We start from the raw sequence: 15649 nt of genomic DNA on the forward strand, positions 1-15649 counted from the left end.
ACAAACTCAATTACAGTATAACTGAATCATGAGTTATAACTGAACTGAAATATGTAATTTGACAGAGAGCAGTGATGTGACAAAACTGACACAAACACTTTACACCAGCAAACCTGAAGCTGTGCATTTACTTTTTTTGGTAAATAAATCACACACATTTGTATTTAATGGAAATTCACCCTCTAAATTTAACCCTCTAACCAGGTGATAATCCAAACTACGTAACCATGGCAAACTCTTTCACTCGTATGATGTCTGGCCGTAATAAGGCTGTGCTTTTGGCCAGCATGGGAGCTGGCACACTGGCGTCTGGATACCTCTTCAGTGACAGCACTGCTGCTGTTGAGAGGAAGAGGCTGTTTCCACCCAGGTACATGTGTGTGAGTGTGTTTGTGTCTATGTGTGAGCTGTTTCAGTAATCACCCGACAATTTCACGATAACTCATGATCTTGTTTTAGTTTATTGTGCTATACATGCAAGAAACATTTAGATGTAAAGAGAGGTGAGACACTTTACATGCATTACCAGAAGTGTTTCTACGATATCAGCAGAAACAGGCTGTCATCTGCAGCTGGATAATTTCTTGGCAAAGCCTTCCTCTTGAATTGTAATGGCTGATGATAGCCGACACTGACAGAATGGAGAACATCTGTGTAACCTCCATTCTGTCCAAATATGAAATGAGAAATTGGATAAAGATTTCATTTTCTAATTTTCTGTTTCAAATTTAATAAAGAAAATTCTTTTTCTATGTACTTGGTAAAATAAGATTTTTGCTTTTTGGATAAATGGGAATGTAAATGAGAAGAAGAAAAGTTACATTATGTGATTGATCTATCCATTTTCATTCTTGTTTTCCTGTCTTGCACATGGATTATTTATGTATGCATTCAACCACAGTGACTGATGCTCATATTCTCATAATAGTGAAGGATAACTCAGGCAAACTAAGAAATGTTTGTCATTTAAGGGTGACATACTATGAAAACAACTCTACAGGTGCATCCAAATGCTAAGTTGATTGTTGGTAAATTTCTACAGTGCTGATTTCCCTGACTTGAGAAAGCACAACAACTGCATGGCGGTAGCCCTGACCCCAACCCTTTATGCACGTTTGAGGGACAAGGTAACCCCCAATAACTGGACCCTGGACCAATGCATCCAGACCGGGGTGGACAACCCTGGACACCCTTTCATCAAGACTGTGGGCATGGTAGCTGGAGATGAGGAGAGCTACGAGGTTTGGGATATAGTTGCCTGTGAGTTGTTGTGTCTTCATTCCTAAAATGGGGAAAATTGAATGTTTGATTTCTAATCCTCAGGTGTTTGCTGAGCTTTTCGATCCTGTTATCAAGGATAGACACAATGGCTTTGATCCTCGGACAATGAAGCACCCTACTGACCTCGATGCTTCCAAGGTTATAACGTTATTTCTCATTACTAGTTTGTTCTCTGTCACACATGGCCCATTAGTTCCTAGATCCACTCCTACATATAACGATCTAAACCTTTCTCTTCCTCATCCTCAGATCACCTCAGGAATGTTTGATGAGCGCTATGTGTTGTCATCTCGTGTCCGTACCGGTCGGAGCATCCGTGGACTGAGTCTTCCCCCTGGGTGCTCACGCGCTGAGCGCCGTGAAGTGGAGCGTGTGGTTGTAACAGCTCTGTCTGGTCTGAAAGGAGACCTGGCTGGACGCTACTACAGCCTGGGGGAGATGTCTGAAAGAGAGCAGCAACAGCTTATTGATGTTAGTGTACAATCACACACACACACACACACTAAAGGTCAGTTTTTTACAAATGAAATTTGCCATCTAATGTCCTCCTGATGCTGTCCCTTTACTGGCCAACCAGGAACATTTCCTGTTTGATAAACCAGTGTCACCTCTGCTCACGGCAGCTGGGATGGCCAGAGATTGGCCTGATGCCCGTGGGATCTGGTAAGAATCGGTGTCTAATGGAAATATTGCTGATTTTGTATCTTAGACGAAGCTGTGGTCACTGCATTATTTGCAGTAGTTGCCTACAGGAGCATAATGTAGCTATTGATAAAGGCATGACCAAACACTTGGCCAAGAGTGGAAAGAAGTGGATAACACAGAGAATCAGATTACACAGTAAAAAAAGAGATTATATAGAAAACACCGTGCTCCCATTGCTGTAAGGCTTAAACAAACTGAGACTCACTGCTCTAGTTATATGTGTTAAGTATTTTTGCATTAGTGTTACACAGCATGGAAATACTATTTTTTGTATATATTTAATAGTAGCACCCCAAAACTCACTTTTGCAGTTCCTCAAGACCCTTTTCAGACTTTTCATGCTGCTGTTCTGCACTGATTAATTTTCACTCTCCTCTGCAAATTCTCCAAATCGGTGTATTAGTCTGTCTTCCTGGTTGTCTCAGGCACAACAACGAGAAGAACTTCTTGATCTGGATCAATGAGGAGGACCACACAAGGATCATATCCATGGAGAAAGGAGGAAACATGAAGAAAGTGTTTGAAAGGTTCTGCAGAGGTCTTAAGCAGGTACATATGACTCTGTGTCTTCTTGTGCCACCATGGTCCATTGTGGATTTTTAAAATAATCTATATTTTTAATTAGCATATATCATATAAATCTGCAGCCTTGTACAACTATACTTGATATGTCTATCCAAAAAAAATCTAAATGGTCTTTTCTTATACCTTTAAGGTTGAGCACCTAATTCAGGAGAGAGGTTGGGAGTTTATGTGGAATGAGCGTCTGGGCTACATCCTCACCTGCCCCTCCAACCTGGGCACTGGGCTCAGGGCTGGTGTGCATATCCGCCTGCCCCTCCTCAGCAGGGTAATGCAGGAAATACACAGGCAGTTTAACTTATGTGACTGTACACACTGGGACAAATCTTCCATCCCATATGTTCTGATATCTGAAAATGAGTGTGATGTTTCTCATGTAGGATCCTCGCTTCAAAAAGATCCTGGACAACCTGAGGTTACAGAAGAGAGGCACAGGAGGTGTGGACACAGCGGCTACTGGAGACACCTTTGACATCTCTAACCTCGACCGTCTGGGCAAGTCAGAGGTAAAGACTCGAAGAGGAAGGCAGCGGCCACAGTAAAAGTAGAAATGAGCAGCAGGAACCCCAGCCAGAGGACAGCAGAGTTGCCCAGCAGGCGTGGACTGTGAATAACCACACCCCCTGCTGTTCTTTAATCTGTAATCCAGACAGGGACGTGTCAGGTGAGGTTGAAGGATGGCTGTTTCCTGAGCTTAGCCTTTCATGAAACACTTCCACAGTGGCTGTGTAACATCAGGTCCTACTACTCAAATGTGATGAAAGGTCACGTATGGTTAAGGTCAAGTGATAGTTTTTATTCCCAGTTGCACTAAAAGAGACAGGATTTGTCTACAAATCTACAGGCTCTGCAGGACTCTGCTGAACTTGGATGAGCCCATCTATGTCTTTATAGGACAATTACCAACAACCACCTGTCCTCTTCTGATACATTTTGATATTATGCTTTGATTCTTATTAAAAGCTGACAAATGATCTGTCGACTGCCTCTAAACCGCAGATACAATAAATTGTAAATAAGAAAAGTTCAAATCTGAGTTCAAATTATCGTCACTTTAACAGATCATGGAGAACCCTGGAATTAGGTCATTGTCAGGACTATAGTAGATCACTGCATGGATATTAATCCAAATGTAACCTGAACATCACTTGATTTATCCACAGGTTGAGCTGGTGCAATTAGTGATCGATGGTGTAAACTACCTAGTTGAATGTGAGAAGAGGTTGGAGAGAGGGCAAGACATCAAGATTCCCTCCCCCATCCCTCAGTTCAGGAAGTGATCTCCTCCGGTGCTGGGAATCCTGGAATAGAGCAGACGCTCCGACTGCTGGTCGGTAAACTGTTGGTCTTATGCCGTGTGTAGCACAATAACAATTTACTGTACATGCACAATAAATCCATTACATGTACATGAATTCTAAATACAATAAAATTCTCTTGATGAATGGAGATTTATTATTGGCAGATATTTTACAGTTTTCACTGTGTCTCAGTGGAAAACATTATTGAGGGTCTTTTACTTTACTGTCTTTCTACTTTCTGCTAATTTGTACTTTAATTACAGTACATTTAAAAGGGTTATAGTTTAAAGTCTACTGCACTACTATTTGAAGGTAGCTAGCAGTCCCATGAAATAGACATTTCCCCAGTAAATGTCCTCAGATAGTTGGGAAACCTCTAATCTATCTGAATGATCTGAATAATTCTTCCACAGCACAATGTGACAGGGATGAAATTAGAACGTCTCACCCATCATAAAGCCATAATAGCCATAAACAAATGCAAAACAAGGCTATAAACCAGAGCTGCATCTAGGTCAAACATAAACAAAAGCACAACCAAAGTTCACTTACACTTCACCTCCCACTGCCCTGCTCGTTCCTTCTCCTGCTCAGACAGACATGTTGTTTTCAGGCTATGGCTGGCTGCCAGACCTAATAAGATGGACCTATATTGGACAATAATGTCACAACCTTTGAAACACTATAATTAAATGCCGAACCCCCACATGTCCTGCACTATTACTCACAAAGAAGAGTATGTCTGCTGCAGCAAGTAAGTGTGGATTTTTTTGATGGTTTTTTTTTTTTTTATTGTCTAATCACCATGAAACAGAAAAGTACTCAGTGGATAAATAAAGGAATTTTAAAAAATGGCCAAATGATAGATTACTTTACAGCAGCTGGTAGCTGACCTGCCTCCTAAACTAGGTCTTTAATCCAGGGGTAAAGGGCCAAGCTGATTACTGACAGACACCACACAGGCCAAACAGGGGGTGGCTGGTCAGCACCATAATACAGCCAGTTTCATCTTATTTACATGAAGTGCGGATTATGCTTTACAAATAAATACATGAGAAATTAGTGTTTTAATTATTTGGGTGAATGGTCCTTTTAAATTCTGCAGCTCAGTGAGTCTTTCTGAGACACTTTTCCTTTTCTGGCAGCAGATTAGTGACGTAGATCTATTAATGCTATTAGAGATCTACACTAAAGAGCTCAGAAACTGTGTGAGTGTGTGTTAGTATAGAAATAATGCTGCAGTTATTATGAGGTTATATGTGGTAGCTGCTGAAAATGGATTTTAGTAAATAGCAAGATGCTTCACATAGAGTCAACTAAAGGAGTATCCCCTGTGGATAAGCTGTAAGCCATTCTGCCAAGGTCAAGCAGTTACATATTAATATTTCAGGTATTGGCAGATTCAGTCTCGGCTTCACAACAGAAGGAAATTCTCTGTACAAATGTGCAAAGGACAAATGTTTCACCTCAAGTTAAGTTAAGCAACCTCGTTGAAACTGCAGCTCCTTTAGAAAAGGCACCGTTGGTCAATCAGTAGAGAGCTATAAATCAACAAAGACATAACAGGAAGTCACACGTGACTTGAGACAAACGTTATTTGTTGGTGTTGAGCCAAGGCCGTGATGCTTTTGGAGACTATAAACAGCACAAGGAAGTGGATAATGTTCATTTGTTATAAGAGGTTTGACAAAACTTTCATTCTCTACACTTTCACATTTAAATCAAAGGCTCAAAATGAGGCTGTTCGTGTCTTTGTCTTTCATCTGTATGATGCTGTCAGCAGGTAAGATGAGCAATCAAACTAGAAATGCAGACAGAAATGGGATTTATTGTTGTCAGCCTCTGTGAATGTTTTGTGTTCTCCTCTGCCCACAGTGTACGGATTAAGGTGCTACACCTGCTGGGGTGCAAACCCTGCCAACTGCAACGACGTACGGACCTGCCCACGAAATTATAACCGCTGCTCCAGCACCATAGGCAAGTCTCATGTGGCTGTAATATTATGTGTTATACAGTATATGTTGCTCCAACAGGATCTTTGCTGTTGCATCAGTACATCTATGACTTATAACCTGTATACTCTGAACTGTAATTCTGCAGCTCATCATATATTTGAACTTATTTAAAGGAGCATTTCCTGTATTTCTCTGTTGCAGTTTCTGGAAATATGATTACCAAACACTGCATGATAAGTGCTATGTGTGAAAATTCTTATTCCGTGGGTGTCACGTGTTGTTCTGGAGACCTGTGTAATGGAGCAAAACACACTGGAGTCTTTGTCCCTCTCCTTCTACTGCCGGTAGCCATTATTACTGTCTTCATTTTTGAAACCTAAATCTTTATTTGCACATTCTCATGCTGTAAAAATCTGCTGTGGTGCTTTCACTGTTCGAAAGTGGGGGAACCATTCTGGTAATTAAAGAACTTTGAAATGTGTTTGAGGCCTTAAAGGTAGAATTCGAAACATAAAATCGTGGCAGACTGTTAAGAAGAATTATTATTTTTTGTATTCTGTATCTGTAATTATTCTTAGAATTACATGTATTATATAAAATCTGCTTTTTTATTCACTTAGGCATCTATCAGATATTGTATATTTTGAAATATGTGTACATATATATATATATATAGCATGTACTGAATATAAACATTTGTTACAGGATAAATAAATTTTTTGAAAACACTGATGCTTTTGCTGCACCTTTTTTCAGCCTGTATATATACTGTGAGGAATATACATCTTTTTGACTCCATTTAAACAGAAAAAAATAGTTTCAAACATGAAACTGCTTGTTTGTTTCTGAAATTACATTAATTTGAAAGGATACCGTGAATCATCCTGTGTGTAGTTAATGAAACCAGGCATTTGGGGGCAGTGTAGGAGAGTTAAAAATTAGTTGTGTCTAAATCTGATTCCTGTAACCAGTGAAATCCATTCATGAGTCTTCTATTACTACTATTAAAATATTATAGTGGAAGCTCATTCACAAGGACTTGTAACCCCTTTTACCCCGGGAAGTGAGAAACTTGCCTCAAAGCCTGCTTAGAAATATTGTACAGAGTATTTAAGATTGTTGTGCCCAGTGCTAGTGACAAATAATCAGGCTTTATCCCTTTAGATGGCATTTAAAGTGCATTTCTTTCTCTAATCAAGACTGAAAATTGCAACACATCGAGCGAAAAAAGACATCCGCTGGTTAATTGAATCATCACGGTTGAGCAGGTTTGAGATTAATTCCACGTAAGGAGAAGATCAAAAGCGAGCCAGTGAGAAGGATGTCAAGGGGAATAAGAGCACTGAAGCTTGTGGGATAATCCCATTAAGAGCTGCATATTCATTCAGACTGAAGATCCACAACTGTACTGTATGAAAAAGATGAAGGTGGGTCGCAACCAAACTTGTGTGTGCTCTCAGTATTAAGCCTTTTTAATTATGATTTTGAGCAATGAGCAATGCCTAGCAGAGCTATTTCAGAGTTTGAGTCTGGAACAGATTGGATTACAGAAAATAAGAGAAATCCATGACTCACTGCGTAATGCTGATTGCCAAAGACTTGTTTTATTATAAAACCAGGCATTAGAGGGCAGTGTAGGAGAGCTCAATAAGTGGCACACAAACAATTAGTTGAGTCTAAATCAGTTTCCTGTAACTGGTCAAATTCATTATTTTGTGTGTACATCAATAACATTATTCTGCTGGAGTGTTGCTCTAAGGTGTGTGTGTATGTAGCAGCATGGCTATGATTTTACCACACTAAGACGTGGCAGTCATACTAGTGGCTCTGTGAGGCAAAGCCTTGTATTAAAATGAGTTTTTATTTTTTATTTTCGTTTGCTAACATGATCCTTCATGACAATGTCAACCATGTTGTTGATGTTAACTTCTTCTTCTTCTCCTTTCAGCTGCTCCCTTCAGGGGTCACCACAGCGAATCATCTGCCTCCATTTAACCCTATCCTCTGTATCCTCCTCACCCACACCAACTATCCTCATGTCCTCTTTCACTACATCCAAGAACCTCCTCTTTGGTCTTCCTCTAGGCCTCCTTCCTGGCAGCTCTAACCTCAGCATCCTTTTACCAATGTATTCACTGTCCCTCCTCTGAACATGTCCAAACCATCTCAATCTGGCTTCCCTGGCTTTTTCTCCAAAACATCTAACATGAGCTGTCCCTCTGATGTCCTCATTCCTGATCCTATCCATCCTCGTCACTCCCAGAGAGAACCTCAACATCTTCAGCTCTGCTACCTCCAGCTCTGCCTCCTGTCTTTGTCTCAGTGCCACTGTCTCTAAACCAGACAACATTGCTGGTCTCACCAGTCTTGTCCACCTTTCCTCTCATTCTTGCTGACACTCTTTTGTCACACATCACACCTGACACTTTCCTCCACCCGTTCCAACCTGCTTGCACACGTCTCTTCACTTCTTTTCTACACTCTCCGTTGCTCTGGACTGTTGACCCTAGGTCCTTAAAATCCTCCACCTTCTTCACCTCTACTCCCTGTAACCTCACCATTCTACTTGACTCCCTCTCATTTACACACATGTACTCTGTTTTACTGCGGCTAAACTTCATTCCTCCCCTTTCCACCTCCACCTCTCTAGATTTTCCTCCACCTACTCCCTGCTCTCTCTACAGATGACAATGTCATCTGCAAACATCATGGTCCATGGAGATTCTTGTCTAACCTCATCTGTCAGCCTGTCCATCACCACAGCAAACAAGAAGGGGCTCAAAGCCGATCCTTGGTACAGTCCCACCTCCACCTTGAACTCCTCTGTCACCCCTACAGCACACCTCACCACTGTCTTACAGCTCTCATACATGTCCTGCACCACTCGAACATACTTCTCTGCCACTCCAGACTTCCTCATACAAAACCACAGCTCCTCTCTCGGCACCCTGTCATACACTTTTTCCAAATCTCCAAAGACACAATGCAGCTCCTCCATCACTTCATTGTGTGACTCATCAGCTTTATTCCTCTGTAGTTTCCTCAACTCTGCACGTCTCCCTTGTTCTTAAAGATGGGCACCAGTACACTTCTCCTCCATTCCTCAGGCATCCTCTCACTCTCCAAGATCGTTAAGTAGTCCAGTCAAAAACTCTACTGCCACCTCTCCTAAACACTTCCATACCTCCACAGGTATGTCATCAGGGCCAACTGCCTTTCCACTCCTCATCCTCTTCAACACCTTCCTCACTTCATCCCTACTGATCTTTGCTACTTCCTGCTCCACAACAGTCACCTCTTCTACTCTGTGCTCTCTAACATTTTCCTCATTCATCAACTATTCAGAGTATTCCTTCCATCTTTCCATCACACTTGTGGCACCTGTCAACACATTTCCATCCCTGTCATTAATCACCCTAACCTGCTGCACATCCTTCCCATCTCTTCCCACAAGATATCCACCTTTCTTCTTTCCATCATATCAACCAACTCTCTAGTTTTCCCTGACAAAGTCCCTACATTCAAAGTCCCTACTCTAAGTCCTACACTCCTGCCCTTCCTCTTCTCTCTTTGACTACGAACACGCCTTCCTCCTCTCCTTCTTCGACCAACAGTAGTCCAATTTCCACTGGCACCCTGTAGGTCAACAGCACCAGTGGCGGTCGTTGTTAACCCGGGCTGCGACCAATCAGGGTATGGAAGTCACATTTGTGATTCGCATGTTTGATTTGGCTTAAATTTTACGTCGGATGCCCTTCCTGACACAACCCTCTGGACCGGCACATGAAGACACTGGATTGTGGCCCCTTGTGGTTGCATTAGCAGGTATAGTGTTAACCATGTTCATTATCTTAGATTAGTGGACAACAGTTATTGCTCAAAGCAACTAATGGGAATGTAAATGTGAGTTTTAAATAAATAAAAAAGACATTTTCACACAGCATGGTATATATTGTATTTAGCGGTGAACTGGACTGAAGAACATTTTCAGATCTGAAGAACGTAATGTAATGTGGGTAAAATAGATGGCTCTTTCATCAGCATAGTAGTAAAACAAACACCAAATGAACATGCAGCTCTGTTATGAAATGGAACAAAGCTCATAAAAACAGCGATTCAAAAAGCAGAACATTGAAATGTGCTCTATCATGCAAGTTATATTTATTTTAAAACTGTCAAGGTAGTATAACGAGTATAACTTAAATCCTCCCAAAGAAAACTACTGAAAGCTGGAACAATAGCTGGAAGGTTTTAAATAAACCCTCTAGCCAAGAAGCATAATCTATCACAGATTTTCAAGACAGGCAACAAAAAGGAATGCAATCAAATCCACCATCAAGCCATCAATTTGAGATGAAGGAACAATTTCCTCAAATAAATAAACTATGATCAAAATTAAAATAACTAAGACAATAAAATATTTGGCAAAAACAATGCACAATATTTATTGATGGTATTAGTCAGACAGGGTGTTTTCATTAAACTGCTGCATTTACAGAGTTGTATGAACCAACTGTGTGTGTGTATGCAAGTGATCTCATTCCACGGTGCAGAAGTTATCCAGACTGTTCTCTCGAGTCTTGGGGAGCTCACTGTGTTCCAGTAGTCGGTACTGGAAGGAAACACGGTTTATATAGTTCCCACTGGAGACTAGCCTCACCACTGAGTTGTCACAGCCAATCTTCATCTGGGCTGAATGGTTGTAGAGAAAAACAATTACTTCATACTAGAGTAAATACAGACAATACTTATATAGCCAGTTCTAACTAACCTGGTTATGACAAGTATATATATATGTATATATATATACATATATATATACATATGTAAACATGTATATTTAAATGCATTCATGATTAGTCTTTTCTTTGTTCTGTATCTCAATACAGCACCGAGATCAATCATTCATCCATTCATTATGTATACCTGCTTATTGCTAATTAGGGTCATGTGGCTGGAATGAAATATTTTGTCAGTAAAGATGATGAAATGTGCCAAACTGTCATTGTAACTTTCAGGGAAAGTCAGTAAACACTGACAATGTGAGCATAGCCTAGTGTAGCATAGCATAATACAATATAGCATATTAGTCAATGCCTAGTACAAGAAGCCAGATTTGAAATTGTCAGGTCTACATTACAATGAAAACAACAGCTTTACACTGCAGGTAAACACATGAGGGACACAGACTCACCAAGCCCACTGACAGAGAAACAGAAGTCAGCTACAGGGAACATCTTAGAGGTGTCCACCCCATTTCCACCTAGTAGTTCCACATAATCACCTGACCCCGAACAGCCTGACCACACCTGTCTCTGTAAAAAAAAAAAATATATATATATATATTATGGTACTGAAATGCTGTTAAGCCAAACAGGTAACTTCCCAAACCTGCACATGTGAACCCTGTTGAGTTTCTGTTTGTAGCTTGTGTCTACTAGCTCATGCAAATTGTATCTATGCACATCTTGTATCAGTTTTGTTTTTACATAAAATATTCCTACATACAGCTGTATTTGCCTGTCGTGCGTTCAGATTGGTTTCTGAAATGTACAGTTTATCTTTTTTTTTTGGCCACTGGGGGGCAGTGCAGATATGTTGTGAACACTGACGTGGACTGAAGTTTTAAGTTGATACCCTGAACTTTGTAGGAAACAGTTATGAAGTTATTTTACAGATAGTTTACATATTACACCTCCTGTTACAGAATTAATTCTGAGTCAAACGAATGTAAGTCCAACATAAAATAAAATATCTGGCTTAGCTAAATGTTGACCAGCTATGTTTGTCTGCTGTGTGATGCTGAGCAGGAAATGTGGAGACTGGGGGCTCAGAACCTTCTGGGTAAAAACAGACAAAACTTACAGTTGAATAAAAAAATCTAACAAAGTTATTGACATGATAAAATTGATTACAGCAAACAAGAAGATTATTTATGAGAATATTTAAACTAGTGAAGTAGGTGAACAGTTAATAGCTGTAAATTATGTTTCCCATCTAAAAATAAATACTCTGCATAAACTAATGATAATATGATGAGCCAGGTGATACTGGATAAACTGATAATCAGACTGAATTAACAGTTTGTTGGTCAGATGCTTGTTTTTCTGCTGCTATATTCATGATTGCTCTTTAACTGAGGAAAGTGGCCGTCAACGAGCACATGCAGTGCCAGACCTATGGGAATTTCTGAACAAATCTGAGATGAGACACAGAGTTTTGGAACCAGGCCACAAGAGCAAATGTTTCCCCCCTGATTAGGGCTCATGCTAAGGGGAAATTAATTAGTTTTGACTGGAGGCTGATGAATATTAATGGTGAACTGAAACTTTACCAAATGGAAATAAGATTATGTCAAACTATAATTACATCAAGGTTCATATAATTCATGTTATGGCCACAAACATTCTTCAGTGTTACTAATTTTACTGAGGATATCAGTCAACAGAGGTTTTCAGTACCATGGTTAAACCAGAGATAACTATAAAACCATATCGTGTGTGTGTGTCTCACCGGTGGACTGAGCTCGTTGCTTCTGGCCTGCCCCAGGCTGAGTTCTGTCAGTCGGATCTCCACAGGGTAGATGATGGAGAAGCTGCAGTTCCTGCGCTGGTGTGGCATCACCATGGTGAAGCTGCCCTCTGGACTTTGGGACATGATGTTACAGGCTTCACACACAATCACACACAATCACACACACAGACACACACACAAACAGAAGGAGAGGTTTCAAATCAACAGTCCCCCATCACCAGGCAAACTCCTTATTGGCACCTTATGTGACAAATTGGACATAATCAAGGCTGACTGTGGGGAGGGGACACAATTAAGGCTGAGCAGGAAAATCCAATTCCAGGCCTGATGATGGAAAATAATGAAATTTGAACTGATATTAGTGCGGAGGATTAGACAAACACCATCAAACACCAACTCTTTACTCTCGTGGGCATAATGTTCACTGTTTGTGGTGAAGGTCTTTGCCAACCAAAGCTGAGGAGAGTATGTTATATATTATATGTATATGAGATATTTGCATTTACCCTGATATAAATGTTGTTTTATGGACAGTTTTGTCTAACTAGCACCAGAACACAGCATCGGGAGAGTTTAAAATAAAGGCACAATATTATGTAAAGCTGCAGTTAATAGTCAATACATGAAGAAAACTGCAGTTTCCCTAAAGATAATCATCCCCTCAAACGCCACTTTTTGCATCAGTGCTCTTTCTTTGTCTGTCCTTGTCTTACAACCTGTAACAGGCTGTGATTGTAATGTTGCTCGACACAGTGTTAACACCGTGTTTGTCAAGCAGCTGGAAAGCAGGTGCATCCCTCTCATTCAATCTCCTCCTATCGCTCGCAGCCATAGTGGATGCTCAGCCAAGCACAAATGTCCAGTATGAACTCACCCATCCCTCACCTTAAAACATAAATCTGATTTAGCATCAAGCCTGTGGCCCTTTTTTTTATCAGATTTTTCTCTGACATTGTTGTTTTAGATCTCTCCTTAGTGCTTTTCACTCTTTTAAGCTGTGATTTGATTTGGGGGATGTGTAGCAGGACTCACGGAAAGGATTGTGCAGTTTTTTGACAGCGAGGGTGAAGCCAGCGTCAGGGCGGTGAATGCGGAAGAAGATCATGGCGATGTTCTGAGAGGAGCGGCAGGTGGAGCCTGGTGCTGTGGCGGAGCAGTAGTCCGTGTAGCGCTGGTGCAGAGCGAGGTGGTGGTCCTGAATGCTGGGAAACTTCTCTCCCTTCAGAATCCAGCCATCAAACATCTGTAGAAGGAAAGATTTGATTTGGTTTCGGTTTGGCAACTTCATTAGTATATCACTCATCACAAAAAACACAATTCACTTGTATACCAGTGCTCTCTCTTTTAGATGAATATGGTTCATCCAGTCTTCTCTTGCTTGGAGGAACTGAGGTTTATAGGTTATCCTGTCCAGCCTTCAGAGCCAGTCAGATTTATAAAGTATTTCCTCCAGATGCTATGCCTTGTACTAATTTGGCCCACATGACCAAAGACTGCAATGTCACTGGCAGGCTTGGCTTCAGAACCAAAGCCTCCTCTTCCCACTCTTGCTCTGGGTAATGTGACCAATGCAAAGAGGATCCAGTGCAGTGTTTGGCCCTTAAACACTGCACTGGCACCAGTTTAATCAAACAGTTGAAGATGAAATAGAATTCACGCTCAACTTACTGTCTCCCTCTCTCTCTTGGCATTGGGGATGTGTGGGTGTTATTTTTGGTGAGTGAGTCCAACCTTGATGAAGTCTCCGGCGCTGCAGTCGATACTGACGTCAGACAACTCCAGGCTGAGGACTTCACTGGGCTCAGCGATGACGAAGGCGGCGCAGGACAGCTGTGGCTGAGACGCCACAAAGGTGAAGGAGCCCTCAGTGGCCAGCATGTCCAGGCATCCTGCAGAGACACGCACACACACACACACACACACACACACACACACACGTTCATTATGAGGGTTACACAAAACTCTGTTACTCATAAGAAAATAACATGTTTTTAGTTTTATCTTTAAAATTGGCCATGAACTGAAGTCTCCTGTTAGTCAGTGTGTCCAAACACAACAATTCATGCAGCTTGTAGAAGCCACAGGTGTTGACCTGGAGAGTTTTGTCTCAAACAGTAAAGCTGGAGTTTACACAAAGTGTTAACTTTAACTATAGACTTGTTACTACTACATTTATTGCTTACATTTATTTTATTGTGTTTATTAATGGAAATTCTAAATGCATGTACTGTAGTTACTGGATGGATAATATATGTATGGCATGAATATCCTTATCAATTAGCTGATTGATAAGGATATTACAGTATGATCCATAATCACCTATCACTTACTGAGAGGTCGACGGAAAAGAAAATCCTCTGCTTCTCTTTTCTGGTCCAAAGTGAGCAGAGAAAATATTCCATCTGAAGCTTCGTCGTCCTGAAGAACATCACGGTTACATCTTTACACCTTAACTGATCAATCATTTCACTTTGCTTTAGTTTAACTGTGAAAATTGTTGATTACCTCGATGTAGCGACCGAGCCCCACCCTCGATGAGAGGGAGATCAGAAAGAGGAGCAGCTGTGTGCGCGCAGTCACCGACATCCTGAAGCGCGTCTGTCGGTGGAGAGTTTCCTGAAGCAGAGTGGGAAATAACGGCGCTGGCTGTGAGCTGGAGGCTTTTATAGCAGCACAGACAGACAGACCGACATCACAGGGTCTCCGACAAACACTGAGCCCATCGGACTGACTGACAGACTGAAGATGTGCTCGGGCTGTGTGGAAACTAATAACCTACTAACTGCGTAGAGAAATCTAATTAAAAGTCATAATGTATTTCTGTCAAATTCACAACAGACCATCAGTTTGGCTGCTACTTTGCTATTTTTACATCACGCTGGCAGTTAATTAATAAAAACGATGCTAACGTCAAAAACAGAAAAATATAAAATGCAGTTTGTCAAACTGATAAAAATGATTCACATCTACTGAAAGTGTCTGAGAGGGGGAAGCCAGTGTGGGATCATGGGGCAGTTTGTGCCTAAAGGTCTGAGAAACAGATTGGTGATAGGAAAAGCTTTACCAGGTCAAAGGTCAAGAGCAGCTTCACCAAAACAGAAGGTTCTGTCACTGTTAGTCATGTTCCTGCTTTAAACGTTATTTCTTGAAAACAGGGCTGGTCTGATCCATGTAAAGTGGATAGACTTACTAGTAAAGAACCTGCCCATTAACAGATGGATCATAAAAGTATATTTTCATAAAGCAGCATCTTTATATTTGCCAGAGAATAGCCATAGCCATGTGGGTTGG

General features: G+C 41.0%; 3 protein-coding genes across 4 annotated transcripts; 2 read left to right on the plus strand and 1 right to left on the minus strand.

Annotated features, from left to right (window-relative positions):
- The first annotated feature begins 227 nt into the window (after window positions 1–227).
- LOC113138712 (creatine kinase U-type, mitochondrial-like) lies at window positions 228–3848 on the plus strand. 2 transcript variants are annotated; one of them, XM_026321382.1, is made up of 9 exons: window positions 228–370; window positions 1043–1241; window positions 1324–1419; window positions 1531–1752; window positions 1859–1944; window positions 2412–2535; window positions 2702–2836; window positions 2949–3074; window positions 3732–3848. In XM_026321382.1, the coding sequence occupies exons 1-9, from the start codon at window positions 228–230 to the stop codon at window positions 3846–3848; spliced, it is 1248 nt and encodes a 415-aa protein (XP_026177167.1). The 2 variants fall into 2 exon arrangements, with proteins under 2 accessions (XP_026177167.1, XP_026177168.1); XM_026321383.1 differs by lacking the exon at window positions 228–370 and adding an exon at window positions 637–693 and having other exon boundaries at window positions 1041–1241.
- A 1666-nt stretch (window positions 3849–5514) lies between these two features.
- Window positions 5515–6434, plus strand: LOC113139193 (lymphocyte antigen 6D-like). The gene is made up of 3 exons (XM_026322230.1): window positions 5515–5652; window positions 5745–5846; window positions 6026–6434. The coding sequence occupies exons 1-3, from the start codon at window positions 5604–5606 to the stop codon at window positions 6202–6204; spliced, it is 330 nt and encodes a 109-aa protein (XP_026178015.1). The 5' UTR covers window positions 5515–5603; the 3' UTR covers window positions 6205–6434.
- Window positions 6435–10237: 3803 nt separating this feature from the next.
- On the minus strand, window positions 10238–14977 carry LOC113138958 (corticotropin-releasing factor-binding protein-like). The gene is made up of 7 exons (XM_026321855.1): window positions 14864–14977; window positions 14689–14776; window positions 14090–14247; window positions 13391–13601; window positions 12338–12492; window positions 11019–11139; window positions 10238–10516 (listed from the first exon to the last, which is right to left on the minus strand). Exons 1-7 carry the CDS (start codon window positions 14942–14944, stop codon window positions 10362–10364), a joined length of 969 nt encoding a protein of 322 aa, XP_026177640.1. The 5' UTR covers window positions 14945–14977; the 3' UTR covers window positions 10238–10361.
- Window positions 14978–15649: the final 672 nt, after the last annotated feature.

Source organism: Mastacembelus armatus, chromosome 9 (genome assembly GCF_900324485.2).
Source record: "Mastacembelus armatus chromosome 9, fMasArm1.2, whole genome shotgun sequence".
NCBI classification, from domain to species: domain Eukaryota; kingdom Metazoa; phylum Chordata; class Actinopteri; order Synbranchiformes; family Mastacembelidae; genus Mastacembelus; species Mastacembelus armatus.